Source organism: Zonotrichia leucophrys, chromosome 2 (genome assembly GCF_028769735.1).
Source record: "Zonotrichia leucophrys gambelii isolate GWCS_2022_RI chromosome 2, RI_Zleu_2.0, whole genome shotgun sequence".
NCBI lineage: Eukaryota > Metazoa > Chordata > Aves > Passeriformes > Passerellidae > Zonotrichia > Zonotrichia leucophrys.
This window is the reverse complement of record NC_088171.1, coordinates 83086996-83112743: the sequence shown is the minus strand read 5'-3', so window position 1 is coordinate 83112743 and position 25748 is coordinate 83086996. Positions and strand designations below refer to the sequence as shown.

Genomic DNA, 25748 nt, shown 5'->3' with positions numbered 1-25748 from the left:
TCATTACTCCAGGTAAATACAGGTTAATCACCCTCAGTGTCTGGGAAGGTCACATGTCAAATTGTCCAGAAAAGACTCCCAGGTTACGAAAAGCAAGAAATGATGAGGAATAAATTTGATACATTTGAACTGTGTCACTTGAGACTCAGTATGAATATAGGACTGGTTTGGTGAATGAAGTGAGCAGAGTGTGCTGTTTATTTTGATTTAACAAAGCCTGTGATGTGATCTCCCACAGTGGTATGGGCTGTGGAGGACAAGACCCACTGGTTGGACTGACAGACACCACCCTGTAGACTGGGAACAGGGATAATGGATCCAACTGAGGAGCAGGTGATTAGTTGGGACGTCCCTTGGGGGCAAATATGAGCAAAACACTGGCTAACAGTACCTTTTAACACAGACATGTGTGCATATCTGCACCTGGAGGGGATCCACCCTGCTTGGAATCATTTTTCTGTCAGGCACTGGGGACAAGGAGAACCTCCTGGCAGCAGGAGCAGCTCTCTGGCAGCACTTAACAGCCCTAGTGATATCAGGGAGCAAATTCTCTGCTCAGGGTAAGGACAAGCTACAACAGGCACCAGCTGGTACCTGGAAAATTCTGATATCATAAATTAGAAAAAGAAATTTCACTGTGAAGAAAACAATCAAAGCTCAAGACTGGCCTGGACATGGCACTAGGCAACTTGTTCTTGACCTGCTTAACCTGCATTCTCAACATTAATATTCTCTGATTTTAACAGACTATAATTAATTAATTTGGAGGTTGTTTTGGGGGGAGGGCAAGAGGGGAAACTCCAGTATTTGTTACTTTAACTCCGCAACTGAATTTTATATCTTTTTTCCCCAGAAAATCCCACTGAGCAGAAATTATCTCTTTAAGACATCTAATCACAGCCATAGCTTGCTAATTTGGCAATAGGATTTCAGGTTTTGAATCTGTGGAGAGAAAAATACCTTCTGAATTCAGATTCTGATTCAGCTTTCAAGTGCTCTGATCAAGAAGGGTAACATTTTAGGCTTGGAATTTTTTGTTCCTTAAATTGGAGTAGGAAGAGGAGACACTCGTGTTAAGAATTTTTTTTTTAAGAAAACTTCTTAGGAATGTATTAAGTTCTTCATATTATCATGGTAAGACTCTCAGTAGTTGTCACAATGCTGAAATTGAGACACTCAGTGGCAGAACAGTTTTCAAGGTAGGAGTGTTTTTAGACTAAAACAGACCCAGTAAGTTCTTCCAGCTCAATCCCTGAAATTGTAAAGTATTCCATCTCTCATTCATCTAAGTAGCAAAATGCCAGAAAAGAACACAGAATTTGATATTTTCTGTAGTACCAGACTCATTAACGTGATGTGAATGAAAGAGTCTTCAATATATTTGACCGTTTGAATCTCTGAAAGGCAACTATGACATCTACTTTCTGGGGACAGAAAGGGAAATCAGAGCTGTCATCCATTCTTTTTTTCTTGACAAACAGAGCAGAGATAAATTATAACAACTTAATTCAGATTGCCAAAGGAACGGAAACTGTCACCATGAATATAAATAATTGTCCATTTTGTCCAATATCGTGACTCTTACTCAATATTCATAATGCCAATGAGCCAAGACACACCACAAGAAGATGCAATAAACCATTTTAAGTGGAAGTATATGTTTGACTATTTAACTGAGGCACTTTAAAGTGATTTATCTTTTCTAAAACCTCATATGTTTATTGTTTAAAATTCGAATTGAAAAGGGTGCCAAACACCTTTCTGAATTATCTTAAATTTCCATCTTTGCAACCTCGAGTTTTGTCATTTCTTTGTGTCTCAGGTACAAAACAAAATTTTGTATACTTGTTTTGAATTTTTTCCATTTGATGATACTGGATGGGCTCTTAAATCTTGCTTTAGGAGACAGGTTATAGAAGTTTTCAATCCATTTTCTGCATAAACAATCCCATCCTTTCACTCTCCTCTTATAAAAATCTTTATAGTCCTAATCAACCTTGCTGCTTGTCTCAAATCCTCTTATATTGACACTGACATATCAGTCTCAAGATATAATGTGTTCAATGCAGCTGTCTATCAGATGTGGAAACATTCCTGATTTATGTGTTATTATTGTATGTGCCTGTACTGGTCAACTTGCTTTATTTATGTATCATACTACTTCATCTGACTGCAGCCACACTGTGAATAGCAGCCTGCTTTGGGCTTTCCATAATAGACTCAATATGGCTTTCAAGTTTCCCAAGGTATTAAATCACACTTTCAACTAGAACCTACAGCATTAATTTTTGCTTCATAAAGCTTCTAAGTAATTCACCACCTATGTCTGGTATTTATGTCAGGATGCATAAAAACAGCTTACATTTATGGGTAAACAGCTTCTGATTATCACTGAGAATGATAAAGGCTAGAAGACAAGACCAGCTGACCTCTCTGTTATGAAGTCAATTTTTATGTAGAAAGCTTATGAAAATATCCTCATTAATAATTTAGATCACAGAATTAAAAACCTGACCCAAGTGTTAGAAGCTGTCTTGCTTGACTTACAGTTGCAATTATCCACCAGAAGTGCAATTATGTTCACAATTAACTTGTACTTCCCAATTCATCCAGACTCTCCTTTGTATTACAGACAAGGCTTATGCTAGTTTTCAATATATATTGAAATATATATATATTTTAATATGAGGTACAGGGAAACAGAAGAAGGCCTAAAATCCAGAAACAAAAATTATCAAAATCCTTGCCTATAGACTACTCTAGAATTTGGAACAGAAACAATTATTGTAAAAGTCTCTAACTTGGTATTAGATGACCCTTTTCTCCTGTATTTTTCACTTCTAGAAAACAATGTAATTCTAATGTTTTTTCATGATGCAGAAGGAAAGATGGGCTATGCAATAGATAAACTAACAGCCAGGAGCATTTCATTCTCAATTCTACTTCTGTGACTTTGGCATTTAGGCAAGTCATGTAGAGGAGGTCCAGATTTTGAGAAGGTAAGACTTGGAGCTGTAATATCCTGGCAAAGCAGGTGAGCTAGCTCACATGAAACTGGTTGCATTCGGAGGCTGCACATACTTATTGGTTTATCAGAAGTTTTGTGGCAACAAGTAGTTCTAAGCTGAGCAAGTGAACTGACATCATTCTGCATTTCAGCACACACCATACTGCCCCAGAGGCAGTGCTAGCCCACCAATCTTGGGAGTGCATAGCCTTTCATTAGAAGATATAAAAATGTCCTTCCTCTTCTTGCACATTTTTCTACTCATTATAAAAAATTATTATTGTATAGATTTTGTTTCCAGGAGGATTTTGAAGACAGATTTTCATGTGAGGAATGTGAACAAAAGGCACTTTGATGGTGTAAAGTATAAAGGGAATACATCAGGTCTGTGTTTCATACAGTGGCTGATTCTTGCTTATATCTAATAGAATAATGAGTTATCTCTATCCAAAGCTGATCAGAAAAATATTTATTTGGGGGGGAATTTCACAAGAGAAGTTCCCTTGGGGCATTTTTAGATATAAATTCTCCTATTCTTCCCTTCAGGCTATTTTTAATTTTAGACATTGTGAATGTTTCTTCTAAAAAATTTATTCAAATTGTTTCCATCTTAAGAATTTCCTGTCTAAGAGTTTCTCCCTGCTCCATACATATTGATTAATCCAATTAAGTACCATTTTTGAAGGCAAAACATGTAGACTTTAATTAAAAATTTAGCTTTACATTCTGAATGCCAGATCTCAAAATACTATTCAGCATAGGCCTGAAGACCTTTGAGACACAATAATAGAAATCTAGGCAACTGTAGAGTTCTTCAGTAGAATTAACATGCTTTAAAGCCAAGGAATTGGTGTCTGTCACTCCCCAACGTTGTAGAGAACTTCCTCCACAACTCAGATCTCCCAGGCCCTTTTCCTCAAGCGAGACAGTTGACTGATTAGACAATTTCCTTCCTTTATCTAAGATATTATTCTTGTTCAAGATCTGACACACTTAATACTTTATCACACTGAAGACCAGTGAAAGGATAGCTTGAACAATACATCTGATTCCCATTGAAAAATCAAGAACCGGCATAACCAGAAAAATGTGCTGCATACTCTCACTGAAGAAACCCCAACACCCAAATCTCACAATCTAAAACCCTGTCCCTAGAAAAACTACCAACAAACTCTTAAAGGATCTTTTTTAAGCTCTTTATTTCTTTTTTTTTTTTTTATTTCCTAGAATAAGGGGTATGGAAGAAAGTTCATTTGTACACAAAAAGCTTAAGGAAAGAATGGGGCGAAGTCCTTTCAAACTTATCACTGTATTTAAAAGAAATACATCCTAAAATCAGACCTACGCAGAGTAGGAATTATCTACTCCAAGCAATGTGTAAGGGGGTGAAGAACTGGTAGGATACATTTGCACTTAAATCTCAGAGGGAGAAATGATTTACAGCACCCTCACACTTGACATGGAGAAGAGATATATCTGACTTTCACTAGTTAAATGAAAGAAAGAAGTGCAAAGTGAGTTTGTGCAAAAGAAAAGTTAAAACATCCAGGTGTCAGAGAGCAAAAAAACTTCATCCATAGAATAAATTTCTTTACTCTGACTTGCTGCATTGCTAGTCAAGCAGTGACAGAGGTGTGTCTAAGCAAGAGCATTTGATCCTGGACATCACTCTGCAGCCAAGATTTTCATCCAGGTTTGTCACAGGGTGTAAACACATTGTACAAATAACATAAGATACATAATTAAGCGGCAATGGAAGATACATGTGCAAAGAAGGACAATGAATCTGATGAAGGGCTTGGAGCACAAGTCTTATGCAAAGTGGCTGAGGGATCTGGGATTGCTTAGCCTGCAGAAAAGAAGGCTCAGGAGGGACTTCATCATTCTCTACAACTCTGTGAAAAGAGGCTGTAGCCAGGTTGGGGTCAGTCTCTTCTCCCAAGAAACCAGTGACAGGACGAGAGGAGTCCTAAGCTGCAGTAGGGGAGGTTTAGGTTGTACATTAGGAATAACTTCTTCACAAAAAGTGTGATGTAACATTGGAATGCACTGCCCAAGGAGGTTGTGGAGTAACTGCGCTGGAGGTGTTTAAGAAAAGTCTGGATGTGGCACTCAGAGCCATGGTCTAGTTGATATGGTGGTGTTAGGTCACAGACTGGATTTCATGATCTCAGAGGTCTTTTCCTACCTAAGTGATTCTGTGATCTGGATTCTGTAAATTTTTTAATGAAAACATGGGCTCCATTCTTTTTTATTATTTTGTTGGGAGAGGAGGAACTGTTAAAACGAGGAATTTTCAGCTTAAAGTTTCACATTAAATACAACTCATACAAACACTTCAAGCACCAATCTAAAATACTCTACTCCTCTTGGTCCTTAACCTTGTCATGATATATTTTTCAGATAGGCAACTAGCAGACTGGGAAATAATTAAAATTAGGACTAATTTTTGAGTACTGAATAACCCAGTTGCAGAGAATATATTAGGATATACAACGAGATAGCTCTCAAAATAACCTGAATAGAGCGCATCACCTAGATTCTCAAGAGCCCATTAAATGCAGCAAATGACTATACCTGTCCCCCAAACTCTCCAACTTTTGTAGAGTTTACTAGGTGAATCTACTTTTTCGACATCCAACCACCAGCACACTGCTGCAAAGATCTACAAAACAGTCAGAAGACATTTTAAGTGTAAAAATGAATACAACTCAAGGTCTTTATTTTGTCTCCAAGTATAGCATGGCCTTATTCACATTATGAATATCACCCTTTAATTTCAAGATCTGGCATTTTCTCAAAGTTGAGCATACTAGAGGTATGAACAATAGATAAAGAGATGAGCACCACTGAATGCAAGGAAAATATTTCTTCACAATTATACAAAGTAGATTAAAACTAAAAACTAGGTTCTAGCTTTCCCTTCCTTTATATGTTCACAATCACAACTACCTATAGCCAGCATTATGATTCTATTATATGAAATATGAATTTAAGTATCTGAAATGCTCACTCAAGACAGAAAGAAAGTAAGCCAGCCTCTTTAATTAATATATAACTAAGACATGCCTACAGAATTTTGGGACTGTTTTAACCCTCTATTTAAGGCAAGAATATTCAATCTCATATCAATGCAAAAAAAATTAAAGCTTTGTCATCGCTCATATTAAATAACAGAAAATCTTCTAAAAATAAAAGTGCCACACAATGCACCACATATGTGGTAGTTGATAAAAACTTTAAAACAGATGTGCATGACAACCACACTCTAAATGTAAATTTGAGGAAGAAAGAAAGTCCAAATGGTATTTAGCAAATAAATAAAATAGTCAGAAAGACAATGATCTAGACCTCTGCTGTGGACCTGCTTTATACTCATGCCTTCCCAAACCCATTTTTCTCTTTTATCTACTCATTGCATTCAGTCTTAAAACTAGACTGCAAGCTGTCAGAGGTGGTAAGGACCTGGGTTTTTTGTTCTTACTGTTAGTCTGTAGGGTGTCTGGAACAACAGGGCATGACTTTAGATTGGGTTTCCAAGGCACCGTGCCTCATACAATAAACAATAGCTACCACTAGGAAAAACCTAGGGAAAAAAACCACCCTCGTGTTGTTGTTTTTTGTTGCTGCTCAAGCGTGAGCTGGTGTCAAAACACCCCTTGCTGTTTTTACTAGTGTGGAAATGGGCAGGGATGATGCCATAGCAGAAACTTGACTGAGCATACATTTATTTGGGAATGTAACACTTCCAGGTTATAAAAGCACTGTCATTACTTTCAATGAAGGGAACTAATTTTCTAGTGCAAAATACTCTGTTTCTTTGCCTTCTCTAGCCATAAGAGCACAAACAGTACATGAGCATAAGGAAATGGGGAAAAATGGTCCTGTCTCCTATCCATCACCTCACAGACACCATGGAGAGCCAAATACAGTTGGTACACTGACAGACAAGCTAATCTGGTGAATGCACTCTTACAATAATTCATAAATAGAGGGTTTCAACTGTTTTGACATTTTTGATGCCTAAAACAATCTCTCTTGATCCATTTCCATGGTTTTATTCCTGCTTTGCCATAGTTAATATCTCTTCATCCTAGTTGGGATTTTTGTCAGCTTAAACCACGCTGAAAAAGAAGTTTGAAATTAACAGCAAGTATTTTTATTGGACTTGTGTGGTGAACTCTGCTGTGGCCAGAACAACTTCATTATTATGGGATGTGACTATTATTTGGAAATAAAACAAAAAGAAACCCAAAAAAACCCAAACCAAAACAAAACAAAAATGAAAACACAAAACAAAAAACCCAGATATTCAGTCAGGGAGACAGGCTATCATGTCTTGGAAAAGAAAATTACTACAGGTTTGAAACCCCTTAGTCTGATTTTGAGTTTCTGAATGGTTAACTTGCAACGTTAACAACTATGCTAATTTCAATTTCCAGGAGATAATTTTGCAAACAGAGACTCTTTTATTGCAGTACTATCTCCTCTGCAGCAATGCACCTGCAATGAATTGCCACATGGAGGAATTGCCACAAGTAAAGGAAGAGCTGAAATAAAAGTGCAGACTGTGGCTACAAAATGGAAGCCTAGATTCATCTTCCGTTTGTACTCTTTGAAGGTACAACAGTAGAAGAGAAGCACATACTGTTACAATTGCAAAAAATATCCCAATCCATTTAATATGTATCATATCTATGTCAGACTTGGCCAAGAGAAAGAATACATTTGTGCATGCACAGGCAAACAACCATCAGATTCATCTTGTGCACTAGAATATACCCTCTTATGACAATAAGCAGCACACTTACTGAGGCTGGTTCCTCTTCTAGAACTGTGAATCAAGACTCAGAAAGTCATTAGAATTTAACCCTCTGAATTCAACCTACAAACTCAAGTTACAACATTTCAAGATTGAATCTGATGCAGACCATAGGGCTACACCCCACAGTACTTTTGCTGTGTTTGGTATAAAACTGGTAAAAGGGCAGAACAGCAATAAAATCTGAACTTTGCTCTACCACTTCCCATAACATTATGTGTGAGACTTAATGCTAAGTATCTTAGCATTTCCAACTAGACAGATTAAATAGAGCAACAGAAGAAACAGCTATATATTCTAACCAGGTGTTCTCAAACACTTCCCACTGGTCACTTCCAGAAAGGGAACTTTTAAATAACAACTGTCCAATATTGTACTGCAGATGACTTCTGTCATGCAGCTGCTCAGTTTGCCATGAGTGGCCTTTGAAAACACTATGTACAGCACTCTGGAAGAAGCCTCTTGGAATTGCTCAGAGAAAACTCAGACATTAAACAGAGGAAGCAACTTCAGCTGGGCCCAGATTTCACCACGATGGACAAGGACGTTCTGACTCACTTTAACTTTCAGAATTTTTGCAAGTATTATCTTAATACAAACAAAGTACTTGGTCTAAAATACTGCCGTTCCCATTATCAGGAATATTTTAGACCATATCTCTACTGGAGTTATTCTATTAATACAAAAATCATATCAAAGTTTGTTCAGGGAAACAATTCAAACTGAAAGTTCTGAAGGAGGCATGTTTTATTCAGATCTGAAGATATAGCAAACTATTGAAAAAATGTGTTTGATGAATAATCTCATGCCTCAGGCATCCAGGTATCTCATAAATAGTAGTATTAAACAACTTCAAGGATCTGGATTAGCAGAAACAACAGCTTCATTTTTTTTCTAATGTCTACAATGAATACCGTAAACTAAATAAACTGTAAAATAGATTTAAAGACAGATAGAAAAAAAATTACATGGCTAAAAATTCCCACCTATACAGAAGTTCAACACCAGGTCTACTATAATGAAGCCCCACTTATATTTCAAATGAGGAATTGGCTAGCAACAGTGTAATAAACATCTTGTATCACCCTGTAACAAGTGTACCATATGAAAAGTTGGCAAAAAAAGGGTAGTCCTGAGTGCTCCACATACTGCCCCTCATACTAAAACTACTTTTCATGTTGTCCCTGTAACTCCTAAACCAGGTTTTTTTTAGTTTTGAGGAAAAAAAACCCAAAAAAACCATGTAGTACTGCAGAATGTTGCTAGTATTGAAAAAAAAAAGTGTGAATATTGCTGAAGTCTTTGTGAGCTTTTGGTGCACAAAGGAATGTTTTAGTAATAGAGCAGAGACAACAATTTCACCAAAGGAGATACTTTTGAGAAGGAACTGGACAGGTGAAAATCTAGTTTCATTGGAACCATCAGCCTCAAAGAGAGTCTTACTAGCACAACTAAGATGCGGAGCCCAACTCCTACATATCTAGGGTATTTACTCAATAAATGAGGCAAGATGTTAGTAAGATTACATGAAGCCCCTTCCCTAAGCAATGTTCTGCTTCAGAATGAAAAGTAAGCATCTTACTCTTGATAAGCATTTCTTTAAAAAATTGGTCATTTACATTACTTACATAATTGAAGTTAAAATATCTGTGTTGCTACTGCAACAGCATTAATAAAGCAAAACTGTTTTAAAATACTTGTAGGCATGTGTGTACATACACACACTTTCTTCGTCTGTAAAAATATAAATACATAAACACAAAAAGATCTATGAAATATACACTCCACTTGTAAGCTCAAGCAAGGCAAGAAACCATCAGAATTTACTTTCCATATAAACCCTAAAGACTAGCTATTAGCAACAAGTATTTTCAGACACCATATGGTATGACTTTGTGTTGATTATCTAAATGAAAATTTTGTCCAACACATAGTCCCCATATTACAAGGGAGAGAAATAATAGTTTATGTGGAATATGAGGTGTGAGGAAGGCAGGTAGGGTTAACCTACTTTATGTCTCTGAAAGAAGTACTTCTAAACAGAGACATTGATGTTTCATGTCTACAATATTCGTCTCATAAATCAAGGTACATTTTGCAAGATGGAGTATTGAAGTAATTCCTAAGTTCTTTTATGCAAATTTTACAGGGAATTGAAAGAAATTAGCTCCATTTACAAATGATTGTTAAAATATAACTTCAACGATATTGCAAAAATCACTGTCGAGCCTGGTTTTTTTTTTGTAACTACAGTGAACTCAATCATAGTGGATTTAAAAATCCTGTTTAAGAATAGAAGAAGCCACTTGATCATCTACCAAAAGACATCAAATTCCACTCTGCTGGTCATGTGCAGAAATCAATAACACCCTTTACTGCAGCATATTTTCTGCTAAGACCCAAGTCTTGTGCCAAATGCACCAGGAGAAGCAACACACTCCCTTGGGTAGAATAACTCCAGCTGCTAATTAACTCTTGCCTGTCTTCAGATTACACCTATTTGCTTACTTTTTACTTCCTTTATTCAATTTCTCTCTTCTGCTTATATAATTCTATAAAAGGTAGAATTATACTTTAACAGATGTATTCTCCATGTGTTAAAAAAAGACAGGATCTTTAAGCAAACCACTTCTGTCTTATTTTTGATAAACTATGTTAACAGAGCCCTGATGGTGCCTTTATAAGGACTTCACTGCCAACCTCCAAATATTAATTCTTCTCTGCTCACTTTCTGAATTCTCAATTTCTCCCTAAAGTCATTCAATCTTAAAAATATGGACAAAAAGGTTGTACTAGTATTGTAGCATCAGTCTCATCAATTTTGAATGGATAGTCAAAATGACCTCTTCGCATCATTTTGTACATTCAGCTCAAATATAAATCAACTTAGCTGTCTTAAAGTACTTCTCAACCAGGATCAGCAGATAACTCAGTCAGTGTTTTCCAGGATATTACTCCCCGTCACACAGACATGCCTAGCATTTGGCTTAATTAAAATATCCTTTATTTAAAATGGATTCAGCTTTTCAAGTGATCTAACTCAGTCCTTAGGACTGGTCTCACTTATCACCTTTTAGCAGCTGTTTTTCATCAGCAAGGTTATTTTACTTCAGCATCAGTCAGGAAGATAATTAAAAGGCAGATTTGAAACTCAGGTGAAATTCACAAAAGCTCTTCATTTTGATATTCACTATTAACAACTGCTTTTTGTCAGCTACAATTTCTTAGTGAATTAGCTTTTAGCTGAGCTTTATGAGTACTGTATATTGTTGGTCTCACCAATCCTAACAGGAGCAACATCACATTTGGCCCAATATGGTTCAAAAAGGCTAACACCAGCTGCTTCAGAGAAAGGGTTAAGCAACATTAAAAGGTAGATACGCATCAACCTGCTTCCATACCTTCACTTTCAGAGGCTAACTTATCCAAGAAATCCAGAGGCACATAAGCCTTAATATCAATACTGTTACTATAGCTGTTCATATTATACGTCCATTAATAACCATTCTTTGGCTTTTTAAAACGTATTGCAATACTCTTAGTCTCTGCAACATTATATGGCAGGAAAATCCAAATGTTACATATTACTGTGTGCAAAAATACAATGAATCAATTTTGAATTTTCTACAGTTTAGTTTCATTTTACCTCAAGGGTTCCAACTGTACTTTACTGCCAGAAGAGACTAGATCCAAAGCTGGTATGTCCCAGAAATTTCTAAGACAATAAATACTACAAAATTCAATAATTTCGCTCTCTAGCAAAACATCTGAGTATCTTAATTCAGCAATATTGGTCCCTGAATGAGCCAACGAGACCACTCACTAACCTATTACCTGCTTTTGCATATGTTCAGATTATTTTGTCATTTATCCATGGATAGCTACTCACCTCTTGGACTTGCTCTTAGCTCCCCTGATTATTTCTGTTTATATACTGCCTGCTGTGGATTATGATAATTTTATTGGCCTCCATAGAGTTGGCTTCTCCATTTCTCTAGGCTATTTGGCTTCAATGGTCTTGTCAAACAGTCATTGCAAGCTCAGTCTAACCATTTTTCTGCATGCTCTGTATACATCTACAAAACAATAATTACTGTGTGTTCCAACTGTGTATAAATTAATAATGCATGACTGTACTATAATATATCCATGTACTATGTCTGCACACACAGTAATCTCTGACTTAGAAAAAATTCTAACTGTTTTCACAAAAAGGTGAATTTTACCCTACGGTTTTTTCATTGGAATAAGACTAAAATTTTTGAGAAAACCTTTCACAATGGAAACAAACTACTATATATTACAGTGTGCTTTGCATCTTTAAAATTACCAATGTTAAAACTGTTACAATTAATTTCATTAATGGACTGCTAATTAACTATAACATTTTCATTTAAAAATGCACAAATAATTCTGAGTTTATTTTCCATTATTTTCATTGCTGACCTTAAGCAGCAGCCAAGCACCAAACAGTTGCTCGCCCATACTCCCCCTCCTCCAGCAGGATGGGGAAGAGAGCAGGAAAAGAGAAAGCAAGAAAAATTGTTGGTCAGGACACAGGCAATTTCAGCAGTAAAGGAAAAAGACAGAAAAATAAACCCCAAACAAACAAACCAACTAAAACCCAAAAAAATCCAACCCAGATAATGCAAAGGCAATCACTCACCACCTCCTGCAAGTAGACATGTTCAGCCACTCCTCAAAAAAGCTTTTGTTGCCAAGAATGGCACTCTGCAACATTAAATACCTGTCTGGTGAGTTTAGCTCCTCTGTCCAGCCCGTGTCCCCTCACACCCTCTATCTCATCCTCAGCTTACTCATAGCAGGGACATGGGAAAAGAGAGAGCCTTGACACCACTCAGTGATAGACAAAACACTGGCATGTTATCAATACTGTTTCAGTCACAAATCCAAAACACTGCATCACAGAGGCTGCTATGAAGAAATTTAACTCAATTCCAATCAGACACAGTACGCTAAGACACTGTAAAACATAACTAGAAATTATCTCTGCTCTGACTTCAGTGAGGTACTGTCATATTTTGCTGAAATAATGTCTCTTGTGTGTTTTTGGCATTGGTGGTCAGCCTAAATCGAGTACTGATTTTCTGCAATTTCCTTTAAGAAGAGACACACACCTCTCTGCTAAGCCTCCTAGTCCAGGAGACATTAGACAATATTTTGATTTCTGCACAATCCTGCACCTCAAGAGCTCAGCAGCATTAAAGGATAGCCAACACCCCTGCTTGAGCTCAGATCTGTGCTTTGTGAAAGCATCTCCCTAGTCTAAATTCTTTTACAAATCAAATAGCAGCATCCTGTGATCCCCTCAATAATCCCAGCTGCTTGCTCTAAGGGGTTTTGAAAATTCATTTGACTACTCTGACAAAAGCAAGTTTGACTGCCTTTGAACCTGCTTTCAAAGACAAAGTTATACAAGTCAAGCTATTGCCCATGGAGTATTCTGGTTAACATTGACAATGATGGATACCTTTCATGACCATTTCCCAGATCCCTTACGCATACATTTCACAACTGTCCTTAATGATGAATGACAGTCATCTGCAATGAGTGACAATTTTCCAGTACTCTCATCCCCAAAGAAATGGCATTATCATCACATATTCTTGCTATAATTTATCAGGGTGAAAAAATACAGAGTCTCTGATTACTCAAATCTTTATTAATGTAATAACTTAAACAAATACTTCTTTATACATTTTGAGATGCAGATAGGAAAGTATATCAAGTTCTTCAGTAGAATATACTGTCTTCATTACTTTCTAAACTGTAAATCTTCCTCTTTAATGAAAATGCAATGTGGAGAAGACAGATTGTTATGATTTGAAACTAGTTCAGCTGTCCTAGCTGAGTCTTGAATAAATAAATTGACTGTTATAAAATAAGGGATATTCAAAACTGTGTTTTGAATAGAGAGCTCATTCTCACCACTGACAAAAGTGGCAATTTTATTTGCTTAGTGAGGTTATTTTAGTTTTATCCACTTACATCTTTGTTGATTCAAGATGGAATACCCCAGCAAACACACCCTCTGGAAAAAGTCATCTATTCAAGCTTGCACTTTGTGAAAAAAGGTCTCACCTTAGACCACCATTGTTGGCAATGATTACTTATTACTGGCAGATTCAATTGAATTTATCTTAACAAATAAGGAAAGCTTGGCTGAAAATTGTTATTTCTGTTACAGTAACATTAAGGGTCTACAGATCAGGACTTCCCTGTGCCTGTACTTTATAAAAACATAATGAAAAGTATTGCACATAGAACAAAGTGCTTGACATCTAACCATAGAAAACTATAATCTAAATGTCAGTCTTCAAACAGAAACAGGGTAAGTATACAAGCATGAAAATCCCAGAACCAATGTGAAAACATTCATCAACTTGATGGGCACTGACATGAGAGAACTTGAGTCTTGGATTTTGTAATGACATCACCTTATGATCATTAGTGGTGATTAGTGATTCTTCTTATGAAGAGAATTTTTAAAAGAGAAAAATCTTCCTGCATTTTCAGAAGCATTTGGAAGGACCTCCTCCCAGGCTTGCAGGGCAAAAAAAGAGAAAGTATGAAAGGTTTTTCTTACAGCAAGATGTAAAGGAACCTAAAATAACATGTCACTTAAGAAAACGAACTATCTCTTACTACGAGGGGAACCAGCTCTTTTTTTTTCTTCTTTTGAATTGTATGTGTATGAACATGAATGTACTTTTCTTGGAGTGTAGAGATTTTATATCTGTGGTATATGTCTGTAATATTTATCCATTTTCAGTATGAGACAAAGAGGATAATTAGTTTCCAGGGACTGGTACAAAGCAGTAAGTCAATGCCGGTGCAGTGAGAGAATGCATGTGTACATGCATGGGTGGGAAGATGACTCTGAAGGGATAGAGGTAAATCACAGCAGACATATAAAAACTACTTCCCAACGCAGACACACAAAAAAGAAATTACCAGATGGCAGCAAGAAGTCTTCTCCATTTGCTTGCGCATTCCTTACTTTTGGGAACTTCATGCATGCCTACATTTGTGTTTTTGATCTTTATAAATCTAGTTGCTTCAGAAAGCACATAATTTTGTACTTACAGGCTGATTCAGCACCATTTGTATGGTCCAGGTGTGCTGCCTGTGGAACACAGGGCACCTTCTCTGAGTCCTGCAGCAGCTTCAGGAAAACCTTTCATGAAAGTAGAAAAAAGTACTTTAGAATCAATTTTCTAAAACTATTGTGTGTATATATATATATATATATGTATACACACACACATATATATATCCTAAACCATCCAGACAGTCAGAAATTACGACTGACTGCTGTAAACACCTTGCTGGAATATGACTATAAAATTAGTCAAGCTCTCTAGTTAAAATCTTGGGGGATAAAGGAAATGACATACATGTCAATAGATGCAAAAACACCCATGTAAATGGTAAATATTGCTGACCCATGAACACTACCATCTGCGAAGATTTTCAATAGACTTTTTGCCCTTGATTGACTTTTTATGCCCCTAAGACTTGGTATGTGCTGGAACTCAGTTACTGCAGTTTCTACCAAGGAAACAGCTTAACTCTCTTCTGATGCTCCAGCTAGAAATCTATGGACACAACTAGAACTAAACCTAATGTACAAAAGCCTACAGAGCTGAGAAGCTACAGATTTCAGGGAATTCACAGTGTCCAGGGACACTCAGAAAACGTTCCTAGATATGTGCAAGGACATGGACAATAATGTTACTGAAAGACATGTAAAGGACAAGGCAACCATCAGAGACAGCCAAGGTGAACAAAGTCTCATAAAGTCATACTGCAGAGGAGACTGGGCAACAATGTGTATTTTGTAGCAAAACATTAATGTGCATGCCCCAAATTGGATAGAGATTATAGGATTCTGTTACCTAAAATCACCATGAGAAAAACTGCAATTCTTTTTCTATAGAAGCAACAATCTAAAAATATGCACTAGCTTGAAATTGAAAGGATTGATTTTCCTAAAGTAGGAGAATGCATGTCAGAGGGACTTATAGTTAAAATTATAAAAACCCAGCAGAATCCACCAACTTCATAATCATGAGATCTATTTAAATGGTATATACACTTTCCCTAACAGATATGTGTGCAACCTACTATTTCTTCCTTAAACCTGTTTCACAGTTCTGTCCACATAAAGCCCTTTGAATTTCACAGACATGCATTTCATTTTTCCATACCTCAGCCTTGCAGAAGCTTTCATAGTGAGCCTTATTCACACACTCTCCACTTCTTGCAAGCTCAAACTAAAAACACAATCAACATTTTCTTATCTTAACCTGAACTGCAATTTAAATAGTGATCTAAGAACCTCAAGTAAAAAGAAAAAAAAAGAAAAATTTACAGAAAATACAGGTACCATGAGCATCTCAAATTAAACAGAAAAAGAACAACAAAATTTTTTCTTTGTCTTGATGAAAGTTTTCTTTTGCACTTTCCTCTCTGTTTGGGTTGAGCTGCAAGACAGATTATACCCACGGTGCAACTTTCAGAAATCATTAAGAAACCATTTATTTCTTCCCACAAAAGAATCTGATCTCAGCTATAACAAAAAATTCCTTGTTTCCAAGGAGCTCATACAATAGACAATAAAACCCAGTCAATGTGAAGTACTTTATAGCTCTTGAAAGATATTTCTTGACTTTCTAAGGTCTGACTGTTACAAAAACCATATTTTGCTTAGTCAATATAATTGCCATTTAACAGTGGTTATTGATTGCATTTGTTACCTGCCAGCTTTCAGGGAACAACTTTGGCCATTACCAACTGCTAGGCCAGAAATTTCTGGCCTGATATTTCTGTATTAGCCCCTGGAGGCAGATCCTGACAGTCTAAAGCCGCATTCTAATTTGTTTTCTTGGACCTGCTTGCTGATGGCTATGAACACCAATTCTGTCAAGCAAACCAAACTAAACTGCAACAACTGAATCATAGAATCACTGAATGCCCTGAGTTTGAAGGGACCTTTAAGATCGTCTATTTTCAACCCCTCTGCCATGGACAGGAACATATTCCATTGGACAAGATTCCTCAGAAATACATGCAGCTTAGTCTTGAACAGTTCCAAGGATGGGACATGCAGAGCTTCTCTAGACAACCCAATACACCACCTCACCACCTTCACAAAATAGAATTTCTTCCTAATGTCTAATTTAAACCTACTCTCCCTTGTCCTGTCACTGCATGCTCTTGTGAAAAGTGCCTCTCTGTCTCATAGGCTCCCTTCAGGTACAGAGGGTCACAATTAAATCACCTTAAAGCCCTCTCCTCTCCCAGCTGAACAATCTTAACTCTTTCAGCCCTTCCTCATGGGAGAGGTTCTCCATCCATCTATCCGCCTTGGTGGTCTCCTCTGGACTCGCTCCAACAGGTCCCTGTCCCTCATGTACTGGGGACCCCAGAGTTGGGTGCAGCCCTGCAGGTGGGGCCTCACCAGGGCAGAGCAGAGGAGCAGAATCCCCTCCCTCCCCTGCTGCCCACACTGCTTTGGATGCAGCCCAGGACACGTTTGGCTCTCTGGGCTGTGAGTGCCCATGGCTGGGTCCTGTCCAGTCTCTCATCCACTGGCACTCTGAAATCCTTCTGGGCAGGGCTGCTCTGACCTGTTCATCCCCAGCCTGTGCTGACACTGGGGGCTGCCCGACCCAGGGGCAGCACCTTGAACTTGGTCTTGTTAAACCTCAAGAGATTCCCACAAGCCCAATTCTTGATCCTGCCTAGCTCCCTCCAGGTGGCATCCTGTCCTTCAGGTGTGTCAACCACTTGGTGAAACCACAAAGTAACTACACATCTGTGGCTAGGACAGTGCCTACACTACAAAATGTTGCCTGCATATATTTACTTCAGTGCCAAAATAGCTGCAGACACATTTTCTTATTTAATCTCATTAAGTCACTGTAGAGAGGATGTAGTTATACCTTAAAAAAAAATAAACAAACCCACCAAATGCTTTTCTAAAGCATCCTATGTCTGTTGCAGCTTCATTGACATGTACTCTCATACAGCTCTAAAGGCAGAAGGCCACCTGCATTACCCAGTCCTTCCATGGTATCCAGTTTTCAAACATCCTCTTAAGAATGGGAATCATTACAGACTACATTGTGCAGAGGGTATGATTATTTATCTCATGTTGCATCAGATATTGTGAACAGAAGGGGTATTAGCCTAACAATGTTATTAACAGGGTGAGTACCCTCTGAACCACATAAATATGGAAAAGTCAGGATTAGGCCCCACGACAGAGACACTGTGTTCTTGCTACATCTAAATGAGGATGTATTCTAGACCTCAGCAGAGCATCTTTTCCCCACATGACTCAGCAATTCCTGCTTATTCAGAGCATGGTGTTAATGACAGCAAAGTTGTGGGGTCAATCTCCATGTGGGCCATTCACTGAAGACCTGGACTTGATGACCCTTCTGGGTCTCTTCCAACTCAAAATGTTCTGTGAAATTCTGTAATTCTGTGAAATTCTGTTTAATTTCTGTTTTGACTAGCAAGTCTATATCTGACTAATGACTTGTCCTTGTCAAGGAAAAAAAGTGCTTTTTGTTCTTGAGGAAACAAGTCTGGCCAAATGACAATATTACAGTGAGATAGATAAATGTGATTAACACATCCAACAGAATGTGTTGGAGCACCCTGCATCTCACTAGAAGGTGCACACCATTTTAAATGAGGTATATGGCTTTCCCTGGAAAGTTTTAATACAAACTCTCAGGTCATTTCAAAGAAAATAATTTTAAAATAGTACTCAATTAACAAATTTTGATGCATCTGATTTTGAAAAGATGTTACAATCATTTTGTTCTCCCCTCAAAGAAAAACAAGAAAGCAATAAGCTTTGAAATCTCCAGAGCTGCCAGAAAGTGAAACAGCATCCTCCAGAGAGCTCTTAGTATATGTTTAATTTAATTAACTGCCCTTCTACTCTCCTTTTGGTTCTATCAACACTTTGCATTACAAATTTTATAAAATATACAAAAATGTTTGGAAAATATATATAAAGCCTAAATTTGAGCAAATATAATATTAGTGAGATTTAAAGGTGTCAGAAACTGATTTGTTAGCACCTCAAGAGTCCATTGAAGTATGAATGGAAGTTCATTGTCCCTCACTGAATAGGAATTTTCAAGAGTGTGAGTGTCCCTCAGAATTAAAAACAATAACAGTGACTGTATAAGAGAACAAAAAGAAAGGATAAAAAAAGTATAATACATTTCTTCCTTTAAGACCAAGGTTCTTTGTTTCCAGATTGAATTGCTTGAATAGACTAAATAGTGCTATTATGTGCTATCCTTTTAGTTGCCAATGCAAAAAGGCTTTTGATAAGATAATAGAGAATTGAGGTTGTAATGACGACTAATGATGAGGATTCAGAGATAACAGAAATCAACCCAAATCAATGCATCAAATCTTCAAGCTGAAGAATGATACATTAATATCCAATACCACATTTAAAAATGTTTTAAACTTCCCCTTCAGAAAACAGCCAAAAGAAAGCTCTCCACTGAGTCACAGATTCAGCTCACTGAGGAATCTTCCTCATATTATGACAACTTCACATTTACTTCATACATGTCAGTTCTGTAAAGTCTTGTGTTATCCCATGGGGATGTAACCCAAAAGTATTCTTAATATATACACTACCTCCAAATCTATAATGTTTTGCAGTAAACAATATTATTCCTTATACCATGTTAATCATCCATCTTCTATATGAAAATAAAAACTTGTCAATATTTTTTTTACTTGCCTTATAGAGTTATATCTCAGGAATTCATTTACTTCATAACATTAAATAAAATGTTTATTAAGCTTGTAAATTATGTATGATAGGAGATATTAGTCTCCTATCATCACTTGAAGTGAAAAAAAATATTTCTAAAGAATCTATAGTACAGTACTCAGATAGTGATGGTTTAGGGAATCTTGTAATTTAGAAACTATAGATGGGGTAAAAAGAGTTCAAGGGAAATAACCTCTTGCTGACATGACTATTTACACAGAGCTAAATTCAGAATTATGAAGATGCATAACAGACTCTCTTCCTCTGATCCATTTAGTATATACACACACATACAGGAACATATATGTGTGTATATATGTTGATGTAAACACATAATAAAGATTTTGTCTCCCAGTACACACAGAAAATATTCTTTAGGTATTTCATCACACAGTTTGGTTAAGTCCTAAGCTTCAGAACTAGTAAGTTGAAATGTATTCTTAGCATTTTCTTTTTTTTAGTCCAAAGATCCTCCTGAGCTGAATCACCAGACTTGAAAGCCCAAAGCTTGTTCCAATGCTATGGGCTTAGGACAGCACTGCTTCTCAAAGTCAGTGACACATTAAATTTCCCTTAAGTTAATGCAGAAAAAAACATTTAAGGGTTACACAGTACATCAGTCTTCACATTAGATTCTTAAAAAAAAAAAAATATATGCCATAGTAGAGTGGGTGCTGAAATTAACAGCAAAGTAAAACCATTCAGTGTAGATTTTATCTGATTTGGGAGGTTTTGTTTGTTTGCTTGCTTGTGCTTGTTTTTGGTGTTTTTTTGAAAATGTGCTTCTCACAAGAAATTGTGTGACACAAAAGACACAATCAAGATTCTCTAACCAAGAAAATGTCATTACACAGAAAAACTACAAGTACCTCCTCCAAAGTTGTGTCAGAAATGCCATAGCCAGTCACATGTAGATGCTGAAGGCTTTGATCTAAAGCTTGGAAAAGACCTTTAAAAGAGGTCTTATCTGCCTTTTCTGGGATCACATAGGTCAGCTCGGTTCCACTGTTATCTTTCAAGAAGGCTTCCGGAATGTGGGTCTGTACCAGAGAAGTGACCTGAACAATGTGCTTAGGGTCCTGGATTTCAAACACAGATGGCTATGAAGAAAGAAAGATAATCATGCAGAAAAAATTAATATTACCACAAGTATTAGTCTTAAATCAGAATTCATGCAGGAAAAATTCCACTGATGAAACTGCATCACAGTTGGGATACAGAGACTACCTCCCAGGAATAAAGGACAGTGAGACAAGCCCATTTTCAGCTAAATACTGATACCATATTCAAAGATGCCATTGTGTCCATCTAAATAGCAATAATGATACCATCCACCCAAAACAACCAAGGAAGCCAACAAAAACATGTTTTGCTCATTCTCTAATAATCATATTAATAAACATATTACTTGCTGGCAGGAACATACATCTCCCTTAAAATGTACTTGGCAGGCACTCTCCAGTTCAGTACAGCACATTTTTAACTTACCTTTTTTATGAGTGTCAGACTGTGTCCCTGGCCATATGTCTCCCTCAGATAAGAGGGAGAGCCACAGCACCTCAGCTGGCCTCGCTGCAGGATGGCAATGCGATCACTGAGCACCTCGGCCTCGTCGAGATGGTGAGTGGTAAAGATCAGAGTGCAACCTGCATGGCAAAGATTGGTACATGTCCGCAAAACCTGGTTTCTAGAGAAACCTCTCACAAAGGTCCTTTATCCTTAGGGAAACATATTTTCAGGACTCTTTAAAATCTTAACTACACAAACAAAATATGCTGTCAGAATTACAAATTGAGTTACAATCTGTTCTAAACTTACTTTGCCCTGTTTTATCCATAGCAAAGAGTATTAAGGCTTTAGGACCTCCAGCTGTTTTAAAAGCTTAAGAAATTCCTTAAAATGACATAGCAGCAGCGCCTCTTTCAATGGATCACTCAACATGAGTTATTACAGCTAATTGAGTGCTCACTAGCTGAAGAGTTTCCTTCCCACAATCAATTTTAGAATTAGTGTAGCAGACTGACGATGAATATATTTTAATTAGAAGTATATAAGCCTCTATGTACAGATATATGCAAAATAGGAAATGGAAACCAGAAAGAAATTTTGGGAAGCTGAAGAAAGGGGAGAAACTTCAGGACAGGACTTAAGACTAAGCTCAGTCTTTAAGATTGGGCGTCTTTCTGTGCAATAGCGGATAATTCTTGTAATACCATTTGACTTGCCTTAAAGTTACCAAGATCAACTTAATGTTTCCTCAGAAATTAATGTATTTCGTTTCTGATAATATTTTGACTACACTTTGACTATCCAGTTTAAATTTATTGGAAAAAAAATCCAGGAAAGAAAATAAGAAGCAAACAATGCGCATAAACTTTGTACCGGCTTTGTACTTCAGAAGAACATCCCAGATACTACGGCGAGAACATGGATCTACTCCACTGGTGGGCTCGTCCAGAACAACTGTCTTTGAGTTTCCAATAAAGGAGATGGCAATTGACAACCTCCTTTTCATTCCCCCAGAAAGGGCTCCAACAGGTTTGTACTGATGCTGGGATAAATCCACATCTTCCAGAGCTCTGAAATAGGAATACGGAAATAGGACCAATTTTGAAAATACTTTTCTAGTCACTTTCTGCCCACTCAGAGAACAAGTACTGAAAAGTCATTGTAAAAGGAAAGCGATAAAATCACTATCTCTGTCTGATGATATACTTTGGTATCAAAAACAAATAGGAAAAAAAATCTCTACCTACAGAGCATAAATGCTTATCATCCTCAGATGCACAGATTTTAAATTATATTTTAAAGGAAAAAATTATATTTTTAAAGGAAAATTTTAAATTAAAGATAATAAAATTAATGCTAATTTTTCCAACAACTTCAGCAAACTACAGATTATAGCCCCTCTAAATAATGATAGAGACTGCTTGTTTTGGGAAATGAACTGATTATTCTACCCAGGGATCTCTAATACTATCTAACCAAATTTAATCTAATTCCTATGGGAGATATCCTACAGATGTTTCCAATTCAGCCCTTGCCCTTGCAAGATGCTGGTCTTGCCTCTGAGCATGGTATGGAAACATGATTAATAAAGGCATCACTATAAGACCTTTAACTTATTTTTCATCACACTGAGCATACAGTCACTGACCTAAGAGCTTTCAGCTGCTATCAGCTTGGCAAGCAAGACATAGAAGGCTCAATGGTCCTAAGCTGAACTTCTGAATCATTTCAGTGAGTATGCAGTCTGTAAGCAATGCCATTTACCCTGAGAGAATTTCTCATTTTTAAGAAAACACATTTCAACAGCTGTTCTATAGATATATAGTGAGAAAAATTATTCTTAATCTCTTTAGAAGCCTGTTTTTTTAGCTACTAAAAAGCTTTTGCTTCATTCTTTTGTTGCTTTTCTAATTTCTCTGAAGTCTTTTGAAGCATTTGTTGTCTTTAAAAATAATTTTTCTTAGTAGCAAGGCCTGCAGAGTTCTGAGTGCTCTCATGTGCCATTAGTATGACAGGCTGCTGCTAGGATTACTACTCAGCAGTGTAAGTGCATTAAGATACAGAATATTATTTTGCATCAATTTTAAACCATTTACTAAATTTGTTTTGTCTCTGTGGTTCTAGAGAATTCCTTCTGTTGTTTCTGGAGAGAACAGGGTGTCCACACCTGAGTTTGTTCAGATTCAAATTTAAAAGTAACAGGCTTTTATGATTGCTACCAAAAAGGAAAGCCACTTCGCCACAAATGCCTCTGCATATGCCTGATTGTACACTTAAGGAAGAGTCCCATCAGCTTGACATTTTTTTCCACTGAAGCATAGAAATGCCTAGCCTTTCACAGAGTCTAGCATGAATCAGAAGGTAAACACAATCTATTTACACTGCCACTCTGTTTGAAAACATACCTTTTATTTCTGGAGTAGAATAAATGCAGTTCACTATTAATGAACCAGATCTCAGCTTGTACAGTTTACTAGTTACTTTAATATACACTAGGAAAATTTAACATCTAGGCCTATATTGAAGAAGTATCAGCACAAAAACACTAGCAAATGTTTATCACCTGACAAGTGGCAAATCTTCAGAGTTTACGTCAGAGCTCTGACTTATTTTTGCTATTGTATTTTTCATTTTTAAACCTCATCATTTATTAAAAACATTTGAAGCTGGATTTGGCAAAGGAAAAGGAGGTGGCTTATTTAAAAATATTGTAGCAGTCACTGCCTTTACCTGGATTTCCTGGTTTTCTAACTTTCCTTCTGCTGCAAGTGAAGGAATACAGGATAAGAAACGTATAAAGTCATTTTGTTGATTTATTTAAAAACTCGGGGTAAGTACAGCAGCTTTCTTTCTATCTGCTTCTCTGTCAAGGATAGAGGTAAGGAAGACAGCATGAGGTGGAACCCCTGCAACTTTTACAAGGCTAAGCACCTCCACTCCATGAAAACATCATTATTTGATAGCTGTGTATACCAGGTTTTTAAAGAGCCACAGATCCCTCTACAAATATATTCATGTAATAGTTAGAGACTAGGAAATTTATTTTCAAGTCATGATTTCAGAACATGAAATGTGACAAAAACTCACAAAACCCTGCAGCTTCCATTGTTTTTCCCTTGTAAGTTTTGCATTTTCTCTTTTTTATTTGGGTGGCTTGCAACAGTCATTACCAATTTACTCAATAGATTTCAAGGAAAGGAAGGAGAACTCACCCACTGACTTGCTCATCCAACTGTTCTTTTGTCCACGCGGGTGCCTTCACGGACCCGTAAAGCAGGAGGTGCTCTCGCACCGTCAGCGTGTTGAACAGGACGTCGTACTGGGGACAAACACCCAGCTCTGTCCTGATGGCAGCCAGCTCCGTCCGTATGTCCTTCCCATCAACAATAATGGTGCCAGAGCTCGGTGGATACAGACCAGTCAACAGGGATCTGAGATAAGAAAAAAAAAAATTTGGCAAGATAACATGCAATTAGCTCATCACTTAGATATCCTGAGGCATCCTTAAAGTAACACCAATTCAATCAAGTATAGTTATAGAGACATCACTAACGTTCTGGATTTGGATTTAACTACTTTTTTCTTTTGGTGGCTTTTTGGGTTTGAGGATTTTTTTTTGGTTGTTTTGTTGGTGGGTTTTTGTTTTGTTTTTTGAACATGATCTCAAGAGTTCTTAATTTCCCTTCCTCCAGAGCAAAGTCTTTCCCCCCCCCCCCTCCCAACCAAATCTAGCAGGTGGTTGTTTCCTTCTCCACATGGGTACTTTGTAAGGAGTATTTGCCAGTTAGGTCCCATCCTGTGTCACTGGCTTGATGAAAGCTGATTATAGCTATAGAAAGGTAGAAACATAAGCTGCTTAGCTGAGACATTTTTAAGGTAATTTTTCATTTTATTACTTTCATTTTTGGTCAACTGCCAAGAAAGAAATCCCCTGCAACTTCTAGGGACAAAAACACCATAAAATTCTGAAAAAGAACACTCCTTCAAGATGCGTTCAACTCTCCAACCAAACATGCCCAAGTCCTGCTTAAGCTGTTCCTGGGATATCACATTATGGTTCTAGTTGCACAGAGGACTCCGTTCTCTACTCATTATATTCCTTTTGTCATAGATATGCAACCCTCACTTTCCATTTGCTTTGGGGAGTTTATCAAATATTTATTGGGGGGGGTGGGGGAAGCATAGCAAAGAGTTCACAAAATTTTAAACTGAGAAAGCATAGCTGAGATCAGAGTAATAGTATTAAAAGTCAGGCTTACATAACTGTTGTCTTTCCAGCTCCATTAGGTCCCAGGAGCGCTGTTATCTGGCCCTTATGGAAAGTGAGGTTGAGATCTTTAACAGCAGCCTTCTGACCATCCACGTGCTCTTTGGTGAGGGACAGCAGCACAACACCAATGGTGGTGGCTCCTTCAGTGCAAGGGACTTTCCAACCCTGAGCTGCGGGATCTGTGTGGGGAAGAGTAGCAGAAACAGCAGGTTGCTGACTCTAAACATGTGTTTGTGCATAAAAGGAATAACAAAATAACTTCTGCTACCATTTACCAAGGCCTAGAACAGATGTTCAAATT

At 37.2% G+C, this 25748-nt stretch overlaps 1 protein-coding gene across 1 annotated transcript in view; it reads right to left on the bottom strand.

The window, feature by feature from the left end:
* The window catches only part of ABCA13 (ATP binding cassette subfamily A member 13), a 168767-nt gene that overhangs the window by 72691 nt on the left and 70328 nt on the right, over window positions 1-25748 (bottom strand). The window contains exons 30-35 of the mRNA XM_064703447.1: window positions 25437-25626; window positions 24390-24608; window positions 22051-22247; window positions 21157-21314; window positions 20538-20768; window positions 14937-15027 (exon numbers count right to left, since the gene is read on the bottom strand). Coding sequence (XP_064559517.1) covers window positions 14937-15027; window positions 20538-20768; window positions 21157-21314; window positions 22051-22247; window positions 24390-24608; window positions 25437-25626 — 1086 coding nt within the window. The remainder of the gene's footprint in view (window positions 1-14936; window positions 15028-20537; window positions 20769-21156; window positions 21315-22050; window positions 22248-24389; window positions 24609-25436; window positions 25627-25748) is intronic.